The 18,525-nt window shown below is 37.5% G+C and overlaps 1 protein-coding gene across 1 annotated transcript in view; it reads left to right on the top strand.

The window, feature by feature from the left end:
* Window positions 1–18,304, top strand: part of NEGR1 (neuronal growth regulator 1) — an 813,801-nt gene extending 795,497 nt beyond the window's left edge. The window contains exon 7 of the mRNA XM_077905038.1: window positions 14,346–18,304. Coding sequence (XP_077761164.1) covers window positions 14,346–14,470 — 125 coding nt within the window. The 3' untranslated portion in view covers window positions 14,471–18,304. The remainder of the gene's footprint in view (window positions 1–14,345) is intronic.
* Window positions 18,305–18,525: the final 221 nt, after the last annotated feature.

Here is an 18,525-nt window from a genome sequence, read left to right as displayed (position 1 = left end):
GATTCTGGTAAGATTAGTAGGAACATGCATAGTGCTTATTGCTTCCTTTTTATATCCCTTTATCTTCAGGGGGAAAAAAGTGTAACAGTGAGATATTAACGTTTAATATCTTTTCTCTTTCCAGTGAAGGGAGAAAATAATCATCTGCCTTTTCTAATTTTAAGATTAAAAGTACACCCGAGTACAGTTATATATCCCAAACTTTTTTATAAGATACATTTCTAAGAATACACAAGAAAGGAAATGACTTCATGGTTGCTTTCCTTAAATCTTGCACATAAGCTTACAGGAAATTTTAGAAATTCTCTTTTGACTGTTAGAATGATGCTAAATTTCCTTTATAATTGTGACGATAATTAAATTTAGTGTGAAATGGAAAATGCATATTAGAATGCAGGCATTTAAATGTGGCTCTCTGATTTCACTAGCAATTCCACTTAGGTATTGGTGTAGTAGGAAGGTCAAGAAATGTTACTACAATAAAACCAAATTGACATATTTGTATTTTTTGTGTGTTTGGGTTTTTTTTTTTTTTTGACACATTTGTTTTTAAACTAGGCTATGCTCTCTAAGAATCTGTGGTTTCTTTAATTCCTTTTTCAAGCTTTCAGGTCCTGACTTCAGGTATAAATATCAAATGGACATGGATCCTTCTCGTGAAAGAACAAACTGCATTTTATGCAAAGATGCTAATTTGGCTAATTTCCAGATTTCATGTGTACCTTTGAGAAACCGATGAATCAAGACAGTTTAGATATATATGCAGAATGTTATAGATACCTATTGTTTTCGTGCCAGGCAGCATTCTCACTCTCCTTGGTATAAATTAAAATTAACTGTTCATAATATAAGCTAATATGAAAATTATTCAAACATCACTGATATTTTTATTAAAGATTTTATTTACTTGAGAGGGAGATATAGATAAAAACCTCATTTTGTGCTTTGTTGGTTGAAATCACTAAAGTGGTATGTAACTGTGACATAATTTGCTAGACTATGAAATTTTCTTGATCATTTTATATTTCGAAAAATTTTTAAGAATGTATTTGCTATATTCGGTATCGATAAACAGTAGGAGTTATAAAAATCTGAAACAAGATACTAAATAAATTAATGTGGGTAGTGCAGTGTGCTGGATAGGACACCAAACTCAGAAGTCTAGAGAATTAAATTAATCCTCTGTGTAGCTATTCCCTCTCTAGACGTAAGTCCCTTCTGGCTTTATTTATTTATTTTTTATTTTTTATTTTTTTTTCCCTTCTGGCTTTAAAATGGCATAAACCTGAAATGTCTTTCTCTAACAAGATTCCGGATTTGATTATACTTTGACAAAAAAGAATAGAGTCTCTCAAAGTTTCTTTTAATCCTGGAATTCTAATAATATATGAGTTAGTGAAAATCAACCCTTTTCTTCTAGATAGTTTTGTTCCTACTTGACATTAAGTTCCTGAAAGCCAAGGCTTAGATCTTATTCATCTTTGTAAATTCAGCACTAAGCACAACAATGTCTAACACATAGTAGGTGTTCAGTAAGCATTTGTTGTGTGAATAATGTGATTACTGTAAAAACCAGTTACTCCTAAATTACTCTTTTTCTGACTTACCTAAGAATAATTTTCCAGCTTGAGAGTTAAATGTGCATATTTTGGCTAGGATAATAGAAAAGCATGTTAAAGTAGAGGCATCTCTAACAAACTAAGGTTTGATCTAATGAAATAATAAGGCTTCTCATGATTTGTGATCAAAGAACTGTGAATATAAATTTATCAGCTGATCGGGGCACCTGGGTGGCTGTCTGTTAAGCATCAGACTATTAGTTTCAGCTCAGGTTCTGATCTTCTGGGTCACAGGATCCAGCCCTAGGGCTGTCTCTGTGCTCAGTGGGGAGTCTGCTTGAAGATTCTCTTACTCTGCCTCTTCCCTCATGCAGGTGTTGGCTCCAGCACTCTATCCCTTTCCCCCTCTCTCTTTCTCTCAAATAAATAAAAATAAATCTTTAAGAAAATTTATCAACTGATAGACTGAAAAGCTTACTAATGTGATCCCAGAAGTCATATTTCAATTACAGTCAAAACTCTTTTGAACAATAAAATAAGTGGCTAAGTTTATAATATCCATAAAACGAGGTAGAGGTAAGGTGCTCTGATGTGACAGTTTAAAACATTCCCAACCATCTTTTAAAAATGCCTTTAAAAGGTGTCCAAAAAAATTTTAAAAATAAATAAAAATAAATAAATAAAAGGTGTCCAGAAAAATTATGAGCAGTATATTCTTTCCATTTGGGGAGAAGAATATTACTAACATCTTTAAAAATCAGTATGAATCCAGACTGAGTAATGCATTCAGTGCTAGGATCACTATGCAAACATATTGGCCTTCTTTTCTTTTCATCCTTTGTGGGACCACCCAACATCTGACTTTTGCATGCATGTCCCCACGTTCCTTTCATAGAAGTTGTATTTCCCATATTCCCATCTTACAAGTTGGATCACTTTAGGCAGAAAATGTAAGGCGGGCTGAAGAGCATTTCAAGGTTGTGGGGAGAGGGGCACTTTATAGTAGAAATCATAATAAAAATATAAGAACCATGAGTGCTTTTAAATATTTAAGAAATACAATAGGAGACAGAACTTTCATTAGGCGATGTTGCTGGTGTAGCAAAAACCAAAATGATAATAGTGTAGAGCAGTGGGTAATATTCCTGGGATAAAATCTATGAGGAAAAAAAATCAGATTTAATTAAGATTTTAAGACCTCTTTTACATTATTAAGGGGAGGTGCCTGCTAACAATGTAATTAATGCAGACCTCATAAAAGTGATGCAACTGAATTATCAAGAGCCAAGAAGAGTAGAGGCGAAGAGATAGGATAAATACTGACTTTTGCTTAATTTATGTATCCAAAACTAACTTATTGTATACCTACTATGTGCAAAGCACTATCATGGGGGGTGCAGGGCATGAAATTGCCCTAGACACAGTACTTATAACCTGTTCTTCTCTTCTTCACATAAGAGTGTTGTCTTTGTGTGGATCCTCGCAATATGAGCTTCTCACTAATAGGTGATTATTTTGGAAAGGAAATTTCAAGGAGCACTGGTAGGAGATTGGAACAAGTTAAACAGAGAAAGAGAGAAAGCCAGTCCAAGAATGTGTTATTGAGCTGGTCCCTGCTATGGGTCACTAAGCACCATCCCACTGGGAACCCTGTGAGGAGCCATGTGGAATATATCTCAGAATTGTTTGCCCTGCATGCAGCTGGTTGTCATAGCAGCAGCTAAAGTAAAAAGGCAACGGAGGGGACGGAAGGCAAGACACAAAAGGTGTGTGAAACAAATATATTTTGCAAATTTATCTCATGTGGAGATAAAAAGGGCAGTTATTTATTAAGCCCTTATTATGTGCAGTCATTGTGCTAGCCACTGGGGAAGGGAAAAAGAGAAGTAAAGAAAGATGAAATATCAAGGTCCCTGTTCTTTAGAAACCCACAGTTCAGGGAAGGAGGCAAGTCAGCAAGCAAGGCCATGAGAGAGGAGTTTGAATTGGAGTTGAACCTCAAAGGAGGGAGCAAATAATGGTTAAAAGGGCCAAGTAAGTTATCACAGAAGCGACCCTTGAACTAAGTCCTTAAGAGAAACTAAAAGTAGGGCAAATGGAGCCTGGAAATGTGGGAGGAAGTGGAAGAAGGTGATTTCAAGTTGAAGAAATACGAATTGTGGGCCAGGGGGGTTACGAGTGTGGTTTGTTCGGAGCACCGTGATCTACTTGGAGGAACTGTAGGCTAAGACTGGAGTCCAGCGCCCAGAACGGTATACCGAGTATAGTAAGTGAGCAATAAGCATCTGTAGCTGCTCAAGCGTTACTTGTGTGATGAGTGAATTTTCTCATCTGCGTTCTTGGAGCTGTCCTCTCGAAGGAGAGCATTGTTGCCGTGGTTGTTATCGTCTCAAATGTATAGAATTTTGACATACACATTGCCTTATTCCAGCAAGATACTTCTTCTTGGGCCGAAGGAAAGGGCTTACATTGGTGCTTCTTGCATAAATACTAATCCATCTTAAAAGCTACTGTTGGGTGAACACTTAACGGAGCACTGTGCTAAGCATTTTACTCAGCTCATCTGCTACTCACTCATAACAACACTACCAGGAAGACAAAACCAGAGCATAGAGGTGCTAAGCTGACACGTGGTTGCTTGATTGTTACCAACACCGTCTCCATCTCTGACCGGCACCTCTAGCTGGGAGTCCCCGACAAGAGCGATTCTTCAGCAGTTCTCTGGGAGCGTGTGCAACTCTGTAGGTTTGTCATACGATGTCTCCAGAGACGTCCAGGAATACGAGATTCTTGGTTTCAGTAACATAGAACCAGTGGTAGTCAATGTTCCCAAATCCTGAAATCTCCACTGGTGATATGACCTTCCCTATTGTGCTCCTTTCTTTTATAGTGAAAGCTCATTAAACTGCAGAAATTAAAATAATTCATCTGTAGTCCTCTGTAATAAATATTTCGATAGTGCCAACTACTTGATCAAATGCTCTGAATAACACAGAAGTAAATTAAATATAATCCTTATTTTCAAGAGACTCAGACTCTATTGAAGTTGATGAACGTGAGAGTGGTAAAGTGTAGGTAAAAGCAAATGGCTAGTGGATAAAAAAGAGAAATTGGCAGATTAATTCCAATTAGAGTCAGGTATTAATGCAGGGAGGCTACCCGGAAAGGGAAGCACGGAGAACCAGCATACCTCAGCTTGAGCCTTATTTTTACCTGTGACGTCACCACATCATTCATCTGCACCTTGCCTCCTCATCCATATCATTAGAGGGTTGCAGATGACCCCCGAGATCACTTAGAGTTCTGACGGGTTCTAACTTTATGAGCAGGTTGCATTTGAGCTGGGCACTGAGTGATGGGTACATTCCAGCATGTAGAGATGCGGAAACCCATCTCAGATGAAGCCAGAACATGAGCAAGTACACGAATGGAGCAAAGACCCAGGTGTGTCCTGAGAACGTAGAGCCCTTCCTGGCTGGGGCAACTAGCGTGGCCCACGTCAGACAGCAGCCTGGGGCGGGCTGGCAAGGCAGCTTCAGGAAAGCTTACAGCGGGTCTTGAATTCTATACAAAGTCATTTGGATTTAATAAGGTTTTTTAAATAGCCAAAATATAATGGTAATGATTAGAGAATCATTGAGAATAACTGAAAATCAATCTGGAGCATAACAAGTGGAACAATTTAAGTAAATCAGAACTACAGGGCCAGATAATCACTGGCCTTTATTGCGTTTGAAAAGCTAAGGGAAAAACATTGGAAGGTAAAGGTAATATTCTAAAAAACGAAAAGGATCATCAAACCTTGTGAAATTCTGGACCCTTAATGCTGAAAGAGCAGTGTTGTAGAATAGCACAAGAAGCTGCTTTAGGATAATGTGCCTAACCCAAAAGAGGTGAAAAATAAAATTTAACCAATAAGGTAACTCGATCATTAAAGCCCCAAGTTTAAACACTTATGTAAAAACTGAAATCATTTCACTCCCACCCATATAAAATCTTAAAAACTCATTCGACTTGCAGAAACGTTTACTGGTTTGCAATGTCTCCTGCTTTCTACCACATGAGCAATGTCACATTGATGATACAGCTGATGGCAGTGACTATTAGTGACCTTAAGAACACAGCTGGGTTTCTATTTTTATTTCTGTAAAACCCTCTTTTCTTCAGCTCAGTGGTGCCTTAAAGGCCCACACTAAAATCTGTGTGGTCGAGGCAGTTTGTATCATATGTTTATATATACATTTCACACAACAAAGCCGGCTTTTGAAACGCTCATACGCACTCCCACACACGTACACACGCATGCTCCAAAATATGTAATGATGCTTATATAGAAACCTGTTTTCAAACCAATCAAGAATAAATAACTAATCTCTGCCCAAGTTCAAAGAAGCATTGAGGGCTACACAAAATTACCTCTGTTGGCAACGCACTTCGAAACGGAGCTACTATAGATTCATGTAAACCACTTCTGATCTGCTAAAAACAGAGTGAGCAAAAAAAAAAAAAAATTCCACACATTTAGAAGATATTGATGAATAATCTGCGCTTTGAAACTTTTTTTCAATGACTATGAAGGACAGAAAAAAAGGCTGCAGAATTTGTTTCTATTCGGGTGATTGCTTACTTATTCTCCTTAGCTCAAATGAGAGGTGATGGTCTTGGATAGTTTCATCTGGCATTTGCAGATAAAAGTATTTATCGGCAAATAGGCAGATTTCTGAATATGGGTAATAACAGAGACAAACATATGTTTAAAATTCCTAATGTAGTTGATGCTGAGTAAATAGGACTGTGTACTGTGAACTTTGGCAGAATGGCTCTTCAGTAGGCAGAAAAGGATTCGAGGATGGTGGTCTGCCAGAGAAACAGCTTCGGACTTGCTCACAACAGGCCGGCAGGGAAATACCACGAGTCAGAAAGAGGAAGGAATCGTGTGATTTCTCTAGCCATTCTCCTCATTGTTCATAATAGAAGATAAAGGCGCTTTCTGCGAAAACAGTGTTGTTACATTTTTATGCTTGTGAAGGCTCTTGTCTGTAAAAGATGCTGGAACTTCCCGAAGACAGGATCAAATGAAAAAATAAAAAAATCTAAAATGTAAGCCTAAGTATTTACGTATGGATTTGCTATAACCTTAGGCCTTGGTTTTGAAAAAAAGTGCACACTTGTCAGACTGATTACGTCTAAAGAAGATAAAAAGAAGGCTGATAGGCAGGAATTCAAAGCCATTTACCAACTCCTACTTTCTCTCCCTAAATAACTAAGCGAAGCTCGCTAGGCAAGAGGCTCATAAATTAAGCCTGACTCTACCAGACGGAGAGCGGCAGGGAACCTGGGCCATGCTTACCTCTCTGTATTCTAGGAAACAGTCGATGGCACGATAAGGGTGTGCTACGAAAAAGAGAATCTGGAAATCCACGCATCGTTAGCTCCACCACAGCATCACCGAGCTACCCAGGCATCCTCAACCCTAGAGCCCGGGGAAGGAGGCCTTAGAGGACCTAGTGCAAGAGCACGGGTAGCCACACAACCCTACCTCTGGACCACAGGTGGGAGATGGTACATGAGGAGACGGAGTCTTTAACACAGCACATCCAATCAGGGTCTGGGCCACTTGATTGCACAAGAAATAGCAGAGAAAGGAAGAGTGAGCTGGTGTCACCTGTGCTGAGACTTGCGTGCTTCTTCTAGACACCATGGCCCAAAGTGGTAAAACAAATCCCATTCTAGTACCCTTTTCCTCCCCTAAACTCCATCCAGTATTTAGGCTGAATTAAATGATCCAGAAAATCTGGGTGTGATCTGAATCCAGCTATCCCCTCCACCTGCTGATGGTGGTGTTAAGGGGTGGGTTTTGCTAACGAGAGCATTAAAATATCTTTTGAGCTGTCGCCTCCCACAGTCTGTAATAAAACAGAGCTGTGCTGTCTTTTTGGAGAGAATGAATGATGCATAATTTCTCAGTAAACTAATGTGCAATCTATTTTGAATCCACATTAATCACCTTCTTTTTATATGAAATCTAATTTAGGTGTAAATCATTCACTTCCCAGGTACAAGCTTTCTCAGTAAAACATAAGTTGAGGCCAGCTTTTTCTTACGGAGGCAGAGTTAATGTAACTAAAGTAACTCCACCTAAGATTTTAGCAAGAATCTTAAAAATATGACTCAAAGCTAGTTTAGTTAAAGCTTGAGTAATTTAAGGAAATTGCCTAGGCAAGTAATTGGTATTATACCAAAACTAAATATTTCACAGTTACATTTGCTTTTGCCTAAAAATAAAAACTGGAGCAATACAAGGGAAAACTGCCAAGACTGAAAATAATATGCAGCAGCTGTAAGTAATTGGGAGTGATAATCATAATTAGACAAGATGTAAGACGTGTGTTAAAACCCAGATTGGATCTTCCTGTTGACAACTGGGAGAAATCCCAAAGGCCTGGACTCCACACCTAGCCCAGGCACTTCCGCTCCCTGCCTGAGAGCCCCAGAAAAACCAAACTCAGCACTAGATCAGCCATGAAACCACTCTCTAAAGGCCAGGCCTCCAATGGGGGGGTGAGGGTGGGAGGGTGGGAAGGGGTCATACTCCCTGGCCTCAAGGACTCTGCAAACCAGGGGGAGACTGGACAATAATCTAACAGTAAATGACATTGAATAAAAGTCCTTCAAAAGAAACCAAGATAATGAAGAGAAAAAAATAAGAAAAATAAATAGATAACATGGAGGACAAGTTTGTAAGACAAGAGAAACATTGATTTGATCAAGTGTGGGTTAACAATGAGGTAAAATATTCTTGTTCCATGGAAAACATCTCAAGCTGAAGAGAAAACTTTATAGGGGCAGGAACGATTCCTGTTTTGCTCGGAGAATGGCTCGGAGAATGCCTAGCACATCGCACACACTGAATTTGCTAGACAAGCGCGTGACTAGGTGTTTGGATAATACTTGAGGCAGTGCTCATCCTGGTCAGATGCTGTGCTGGGTGCTTTCAGGGTAGTGACACGTTTAATCTTCGTGGTAACTTCGGAGATAGACTCTTCATTTGCAGATGAAGATACTGAACTAAGCACAGCTAAGAAATGTGTCCAGGTAGGAAGAGGTGGAGCTACACTTGGAACCAACACCATCCGGATCCGCGGTCCATAGATTATACATATTTAAAAACTAGGACGCCTTTAACCTTACCAAGAAAGTGAGTGGAACGACAACCTACTTTTCCTGTTATTTGTTTTAAATTCTGACTTACAAACTACACCAAAGGATAAAACGGTGAACATGAAGGCATCTCACACATGACTTGAAGGCTGTGTCTTTCTCTCTCTCTCTCTCTCTCTCCCTCTCCTCTTTTAAATTCTTCCCCCTTTTGTTTCTTCCTTTTTCTCTTCTTTTTTTCTTACTCCCTTTCTTCTCAATGCAAACCTCTTGTCCTTTCCACATTTTTCTCCTTAAGGCCAAAGACAAGGAGCAGCTAGTGGGCTCCATCAGTTAAGTGTCTGCCTTCAGCTCCAGTCATGATCCCAGGGTCCTGGGATCCAGCCTCACATCGGCTCTCTGCTTCTTGCTCTGCCTGCCGCTCCCCCTGCTTGTGCTCTCTCTCTCTATCTCTTTCTCTCACTTTCTCTATCAAATAAATAAATAAAATCTTAAAAAAAAAAAAAACAAGACAGTTAAACAGGGAGTGGGAAAGAAACATGGAATAGTTTTCCTCTCACATACTTTGCCTTCAGTACAAGAAAGCATAGAGACAACGGGTGTTGTATCAGAGTTGTCCTGGATTAGACAAATGAATATTTAGGAATATCTTCCCACATTTAATTTGACAAACATCTGTTGAACGCATTGAATATAAGAAACAGATGTACGCATTATAAGGAGGACTGTTCCGTAACTTCAACATGCTTACAGTCCAGTGGAAGAGAAATACATAACTTACTATATAAGTTCAAGAAGAACTATTTCTGAAGTCAGATAAAAATGGGGGACAAAAAAATGGGGGACTAAATATTCTTAGATTGGGGGGCCTCATGGACTAAGTGGTATCTGAGATATCAAAGGATGAGTAGGACTTTGGTAGGTAGAGAAGGGGAACCAGAAGGAAGGTCGTTTAAGCTTCTGAACATGGCAGATGCAAATGAAAAAGAGTAATGACAATATTCTATGTGCTCAGAAAACGGCTGGCGACTGGAGCTAAGGGCCTGTATGAGTCTGGATCAGTTGACTAGAACCAGATAACAGAGTCCCCTGAATGCTGAGCTATGGTGCTTTGGCTTTCCTCAGTAGGCAGTGGAGAGCCCCGATGGCCTGGGATTAGCAGAGGCTTCTACTCTTGCCTTCAGTAGTATGATCTATTTTCCACAGACTAGCCAAGTGATCACTTAAAAATGTCAGCTGGCCTCAGAACTCTCCTATGGATTCCATATCACTCAGAACAAAACCAGAATTCTCACCATGGCACCACAGCTCCTTTGATCATAGGCCGTCGGCCTCCTAATTTTATTTAGGATGAGCAGCAGTGTGATATTCACAGAGAATACCCAACAGATCTGACCACCCCAGAGGCACCACTACAGGTCTCCTAGGAAATTCAGGACTGTGTCTGGGCGGCGTGGGTTCATCTACATTCTCTATTGTTTGCTGCAAGAGAGTGATGCTCAGAGTTTGAGGCCTGCTCTTTCTCATAATCAGCCTTATGATCTATCTTCTTGCTCAAGCGCCGAAGGGAGGTATTCTGACTCTGTGCAGGTCTTAGGAGGTCCTAAGTCTCAAAGTAGGGAGGGAAGAAAGGCAGTGAAACATGAGTGAGGAAAGACAATATTCTTCTGAAAAAACAAGTCAAGGTATTTTGTCCCTTTATGTGTTTATGGTAATAGTGTGGGAAATGGGTATTGGCGTATGAGACGTTATCGAAACTTTTCTCTTTTTGAAGTAGATGATATTTGAACTGAGCCTTCAAGCTAATATCTAATAGTGAACAGTTATTTAATTTATTAACATATTCTACAATTTCTCAAATAGCTGGTTGAGATTTAACATGCCAAATAAATCTAATTGGCCCAAGGAGTACTGAGACTCCTAACGTTAGTACCATTGGCCCGGTGCTCTGAATCACCCAGTTAATGAATCACACACACTACAAATCCATAATAGATATCAGTCAAGGTTACACAATCAGACTAAGGTTATATAATAATAGGGAACCCCCCAAATAAAAGGACTACTATGCCACCATTTTGAAAAGTGAGATATCTATGTGCTCGTGTGTGTATCATCGCATATTGTAAAAAACACTTGTATTTGCATCTGCTCTCTGGACTGCTTACCTCCCATGACTCCTTGGAGAGCCCTCCTATGTTTGTTCATTACTCTTATAATTATATATATATCCTAATGTCCTATATATGCCTTTTTATTTATACCTCCAACTCTAATAAAACCTTCCTCCAAGATTTTTATTCATCTTAGCCGATATTTAATCCCCAGCACACGAAACATGCTCAATATGTACTTAAGGAGTGTGAATCACGATACATGACTTAGCATTAGATATCTGACTAAAAGTTCCCTTGACTAACTTTACTCTTTGTTTTTCTGGCTTACTAATTATCAATAGCTATTCTACAGTCCATTTCCTATAATAATTGCAGGCTAACGATGCAGCAACAGGCTCCTACTTTATTTTAGGACTAATAGAGTATTGCATTTATAAACAACTTAAGAGCACAGTGGGAAAAAAAGATATACTCTCTTAATTAAAAAGTATTATTTAATTTTAATTATTGACAAACCTTTGTCATGTCTAAGACATTAGGAGGGTGAGTAGAAGATAAAGGCGCACTGGGGGAAGAGGTGGGGTATATGGAATTAAGTAACAAAAGGACCATCTCTACCTTGTTAGCTAGTGTGTTCCCAATGTCTGGTACCTAATTCAATAAATATTTCTAAATGAATGAAAGATGATGTATTGTAGGTTCTCTGGCCTATATATGCAAGTGGTTTGCTTCAGAAGAGATTCTCTTTTGTAGGAGAGAAATACTACTTTTAACTCTAACTCATTCGTTTGGTTAATGGAATCATTCATTAAAGAGACATTTCTCGAGCATCTACTATACACTAGACTTTGCCACTCTCTGTGCATGGAAACACGGAGACAAATAAAACATGACCTAGGAGAATTCACAATCGGGTGAAAAAATATATATGTATATGAATATTTGCAATGTAGTATGATAGTCATAAGAAGGAATATATATGGTGGCCTAATGACACAATAGAGTCATCTACACAGCTTGCTGGAAGAGGAGAGGGGATTCAGGAAAGAGTGCCCCCAAAAATGCACTTTAGAGGAGGGATTAAAAAAAAGATAAAAAAGGGATAAGGAGTTTTCAGGATTCTTTATACTTTACCCACTTAATGTACTATTTAATTTGTCATGATAATAAAAATTTTATCTTTGCTTTGTATGCTTGACTTTTAAGATCTATATCTTATTTATGAAATCATTTTATATGCTTTGCTTATTATTAGTCCTTTACCATTATACTAGTTTTACTGCATTCAAGATTCTTAAAAAACAACAGCAAAATAACTCTTAAATAGCTGTCATTGAGAAGGTAACAGACCAATTAAATATTTATTTATGTTTTAAAAAACAAAACACTTTTCTAGGTCTTGAACAAGAGAAAATAATTTAAGGAGTTTCATGGTTTTAAATTAGACTTCTTATATATCAAAACTTCAAAATCTTTGTGCTTCACAATATGCTGCTCCTCTTCACTGTCTCATTTATTAAAACTCATTTGTGATGCCAATAGAAGCGTTAAATAGTGGATTTTGCTCTCTGTTTACTAAAGAGTAGTAGTCTCAGGCCTTGAGCTTCATTCAGCTGGAATCAACAAGTATACGGTCAAGGAAACTTCCCACTGCAGAGGTTAATGCATCTTTCATTCCCTTTAATTTCTAGAGATATAAACAACACAATTTATTCTTCTTGTAATATGGAACTATAGTCATTGGTGAAAGTTCCATTAAAAAACTACCTGCTGGTAATTTAAACTCCGTGTGACTAAAACTGCTCCTGGGTTTGAGTTATGGATTTAAGGATGAAGTAGTATATATATTTTTTTATTACACGATTCATTTTCTATTAGGAAACATTGCTTGAAATCCAAGTTTCATTAAGAAAGGGTAGTTAAAGATAGGTTGGTGGGGTTTTTTATTATCACTATTATTTTTATTATGGCAAAGGAGAGTCAGTCTCAAGCAAAGCTGAGAATGCCTGCAATATCCAACTTCTGAAACACAGTATAATTCACATTCAGAGAAGCAACGGTCCTCTTGTGAAATGAAGTGGAATCCATTCAGTCGACTCTCAAAATATTCCAAGCTTTGGTGAATCTCTAGGTGAAATCTCTCAGTGAAAATTTAACATAACTCTTGGCCAAGTACGACATAAGCTTCTCTATGTATGAAACTGTGATCTTTCCAATGTATAAAAGTAATCATACGATTCAACAGCTCCAAATTCTTTAAAAGCTCCTTCAATATAAAAAATTAAATTCTTTTTCCTTACAGCTGAGGTCATGTTTTATCTGCCTAGAGTTCCAGTTTCAATTCCCTCGACTCCAAGCCTCAAACTTCATGGTCCAGCAAGACTAATCTACTAGAATATAGGCCATGCTCTCTCCTTTCCTCGTCCTTTTGAATAAATTGTTTCCTCTACCCAAATGGCTGTCCCCTTTGGTAAAACTCTGTTAAATCATCCCTCTCTTGCCCAGGCAGAGTTAAATGCACAATTTTCTGTGTCACTCCATTACAATTGTTTGAATATCTTTCTTCACCTCACCCCCTGACCCACTCAAAAAAAAAAAAAAAAAGATTTTGGAAGAGAGAATCTCTTGTTTTGCCAGCATTTAGCACAGTATTTGGCCAATAAAAAAGATCCACAAATATTCGTATGTGTATATGTATGATATGACTTACATGTGAAATCTAAAAAAGCTGAACTTGTAAAAACAGAGCAGAATGGTGGTTACCAGAGGCTGGGGTGGAGGCATCAGGGAGATGGTGTTTGAATGTACAAACTCAGACCTGGTGAGCAGATGACTCCTGGAGAACTAACGTACCGCACAGTGGTTGTAGACAACAATCCTACGTTATAACCTCCAAAGTTACTCTGAAACTAGATTTTAATTATTTCCATCACAAAAGGGAAATGATAAGTATATGATGTGCTAGACCTGTTAGCCCATGCCGTGGCGGTAATCCTATTTAGGATTAGCATCAAATCAACACTGTTGAACACCTTAAACTAACACGATGTTATTTGTAATGATGAACCAATAGTGGTGCTACCACGTGTTATCTATTTGTAACACGATGTCGATTACACATCTCGATAACGATAAATGTTAAAAAATGTACCCATGAACTACGCATTATCCACTGATCCAAATAGTAACGCCCCATGTAGAAGGAATAAGGAGCAGAGCGGCTGTGTGTGGACTACTTAGCATGTGTCCAGCCCAGTGCAGTGTGGCCTGTGTGCTTCCCCCCCAGTCCACACTGCAGCCCTGCCAGGTGGGTTGTATTATTTCTGTCTTGCCCTCGAGAAAACTGAAGCTCAGAGCGGTTAGCTGAAGAGGCCACACATTGTCACGGAGCAGAACCAGATGTGAACCTAAGTGTGTCTGACTCCAGTGCACCCAGCTGCCTTTTGATGATTGTTAAGATCCTGAAAGACACAAATTAGATTTTGATTTAATCTTTTCCGTTTCTTTCCAGCTCCAAGTACAGCCCAGTATGGAATTACCGGGAGCGCTGACGTGCTTTTCTCCTGCTGGTACCTTGTGTTGACACTGTCCTCTTTCACCAGCATATGCTACCTGAAGAATGCCATTCTACAATAAATTTAAAGACCCATAAAAGGCTTTTAAGGATTCTCTGAAAGTGCTGATGGCTGGATCCAATCTGGTACAGTTTGTTAAAAGCAGCGTGGGATATAATCAGCAGTGCTTACATGGGGATGATCGCCTTCTGTAGAATTGCTCATTATGTAAATACTTTAATTCTACTCTTTTTTTGATTAGCTACATTACCTTGTGAAGCAGTACACATTGTCCTTTTTTTAAGACGTGAAAGCTCTGAAATTACTTTTAGAGGATATTAATTGTGATTTCATGTTTGTAATCTACAACTTTTCAAAAGCATTCAGTCATGGTCTGCTAGGTTGCAGGCTGTAGTTTACAAAAACGAATATTGCAGTGAATATGTGATTCTTTAAGGCTGCAATACAAGCATTCATTTCCCTGTTTCAATAGGAGTCAATCCACATTTACAAAGATGCATTTTTTTCTTTTTTGATAAAAAAGCAAATAATATTGCCTTCAGATCATTTCTTCAAAATATAACTAACACATATCTAGATTTTTCTGCTCGCATGATATTCAGGTTTCAGGAATGAGCCTTGTAATATAACTGGCTGTGCAGCTCTGCTTCTCTTCCCTGTAAGTTCAGCATGGGTGTGCCTTCATATAAAATACTAATTTTCTCTTCGTTTCCAACTAATAAAAATGTTTTGCCAAATCCTAAAATTTGAAAGCAAAAATAAATCACAAGATAAAGTTGAGCTATATCCTATTTCTAGAGAACGAAGGAGCTGTTAGACTATAAAAATCTCATCCCTCCTTCCCAATGGGCTGTGAGGATTTTGCCCCACATAAACTCAGTTTTGTGATGAAAACAATTTAGTTAATATAGTACAGGTAAATTTATTACCATATGATTTCTTTAGTTGTAGTTGAATGTTGGATCCACTTTGGGAAACAGTTCCCCTTAAGATGACAGCACAGTCCATCCTAGAAATCGCCTAGCAATACAGCATCCTTTCCCTTCACTATTCCACGCCAAAATTTTTAAGATGGTTTGTCAGAAAGAACACAAAGTCCGATCAACTAATATTACATGAGTTGATGAGCATTCCAAATTCAGCTGGCTCTGAGGCAGGTAAATAGATGGAGTGCTCCTGTAGACAGGGGCATTTCGCATATTCCCCACCTGAAAACATCACTCAGTTGATAGTTTGGTATATGTGCTGCCGAAGCAAGCACTCAGTTGATAGTTTGGAATGCGTGTTATATAAAAGAAAATGTTCCAGAATATATTATAACAGATATTCCATGCTGGTATGCAGCAGATCAATCCCTGAAATAACTAATTCTGCAATAAAATCTCTGTAGCCATGTCAATTCAAACAAGTAAAGGCAAAAAAACAGACAGAAGCAACAAAATTAACCGTGCTTTATTTCTTCTTACGTGGCATATATAAGATGTGATCAAGTGAAGACAAGACACCAGTGATTAGAATATCTAAAGATGTATCATTAAATTATCATGAATATTTCATTGTTTCTATCCTAAAGAATGAAAACTACACTTTTGAATGAACATGGAAGTATTATATTACAAGAGTATTTTGATGGTTTTACTCTTTACTAAAGAAAGACCATAGACTTGAAAGCCATTTTCCAAGTTTGATGAAATTAGCCGTTTCACTACATAGAGAGATTTCCACACATAGTTCCCTCTTGCAAGTCACATTTACAACAAAAAACCTACTAATAAAGTGAGACACAAGATATTTCATGGAGGTTGTACATACTTAAGATATCTAATAGTTTGCCCCAAAAGCAATGGCTTGAAAATCATGACGTTTTTTTCAAGTAAAGCTTAGCCCTGAAGTACACCATAAATCTCTTTTAATTAGAAAAAATGAATCCTAAATGAGGAGGCATAAATATACAGTGTTTCCACAAAATGGCAATAATATGGCATAATGCTATTAAATTTACTCACCATAATAATTCATGACATTGTTTCGCCGGATGTATTAAAAACTTTTTCAACACACATGGCATTTTAATTTTGATTATTACTGATTTGCTTTTTTAAAATATTTTTTTGTGGAATTGGTGAGTAAACTATATATATATATTTTTTGTATTGCAGCTTTAAAGTGGCACACTCCATAATAATCTACTTACTAGAAATAGTGGTGCTACCACAGAAAGTGTTAATCATCAGTACCATTGTTTGGGAGAAAGAAACAGATCAAGAATGCATATTATACAGTGACCGCTTTCCTAGAGTTAAAAATACCTCCTCTTTGTAAGGTCTGTAGGGTAAATGTGAGGTAAATCGAGGTATAAACTATGGATGAACCAAATAATTAGTTCAAAGTGTTGTCATGATTCCGAATTTGTGGTCTGGTGTTTTTCCCATAGAATGTGACAGAAGTACAGTCATAGCTCAGTAGCTATATGTATTTGCCTTTATGTTAGAAGAGACTTTCTTGAGTGACATTTTAAATAGAGGAGGTATTCACTATGTTTTTCTGTATCACAGCAGCATTCCTAGTCCGTAGGCCCCTGAACAGAGTGAAACCATGAGTATTTATGAGTTCAATATTGTTCAAATAAGGCTACAGTATTTGCTTTTTTGTGTGAATGTATGCATATAATGTTCAAGTAGATGATTTTACATTTATAGACATATGAAATGTCTGATTACTCCATTTTATCAGTCCTGACTGTACAAGATTGTTGCAATTTCAGAACAGCAGTTTTATGAAATTGATTTATCTTTTGATCTGAAACAATTTTTTCTAGGTATTCATTTCAGCGTTATATTTCCACAAGTTCCATTTGTGGGACTCCTTTGGTTGCCCCTAGTTTTTTTTTTTTTTTCAAAGAAAGAAAAATAAGGAGCAGTGGAGGAAAGAGAGTGAAAAGAAAAGAAAAAGACAGAAAGGGTGGAGGTAAAGAGAGAGGGGACAAAATGGAGGCAGGAAGGACGAGAAGAAGGAAGGAAGGGAAGAAGGAAGGGAGAGAGGGAAGAAAAGAACATTAGGGTAGTTGACTTAATTCATTTGCATTCTTGGTTTAACTGCAAGTGGTGTAATTATGTTTTACAATGATCCCATTTGAAACGTAAGTTCTGTGACACCATTAAGTTCCTATTATGCAGCAATTATATAATGAAAAGTGCTGCCCAAATTATAGTATTGTGTTTTTCGGGAAACACTAAAAGATTCGAGAGAGAGAATGTCAAACTTAAAACCACTTTTGGGGGTGTTTAAAACTTAACTGAAAAATTAATGCTTCATCATAACATTCAAGCTATATCTAGAAAGTAGACTGGAGAACTAAGAAAATTACCCAGGTAATTCAGGACTATATATATATATATATATATATATATATATATATATATGTATATATAGTATGTATGTGTATCTATGCATAGATACACACACACACACACACACATATATAAATACCCCAATATGTGAACTCAGAAACCTCTGAGAATTTTATCAAAGCCAATCATCTATATTGATCAAATTTACTGAATAATTGTTAATTTATCCATTGTGCTTAGCTTTGTGACAGCCAAAAGTTACCTATTTAATCTTTTCAATAAAAATTGTTTTTTGAAATTCAGAAATGATTTAAAAAGAGGTCAGGTTTTTAACTATTTATTGAAGTATGTGGATGTACAGTATTTCAATAGATATGAATATGAATAAATGGTATGCCTTAAGATCCTTTGAATATGTATTTACTTTAAAAGACTGGAAAAAGTCCTTCCTGTCTTTTAGTAAAACATCCATATTTCATAATCTGATGTAAAATATGTTGTACTGTTTCCAATAGGTGAATATAAAGTCAGTTTATCAAGTAAAATATGTATTTGACTCATTTTAAATATTCTATTAGTTTAAGAGAAGAAGGAAGAAAATAATTTAAACATACTTCTGCTAAGAAGGGAACTTCTTTATTTTCTGCTGCATTCACTGTACCACACTCGCATCTCTCGGGTGCCCCAACCCAATATAGGCTGAAAATCATAGATGCTACGATTTCAAAGGGTTCCACAATGCAGCCTTCCTTTTTGTTGCTGATTC

Source organism: Canis aureus, chromosome 8 (assembly GCF_053574225.1).
Source record: "Canis aureus isolate CA01 chromosome 8, VMU_Caureus_v.1.0, whole genome shotgun sequence".
NCBI classification, from domain to species: domain Eukaryota; kingdom Metazoa; phylum Chordata; class Mammalia; order Carnivora; family Canidae; genus Canis; species Canis aureus.
The sequence above is the reverse complement of the archived record's forward strand: the minus strand, read 5'-3'. Positions and strand labels throughout refer to the sequence as shown.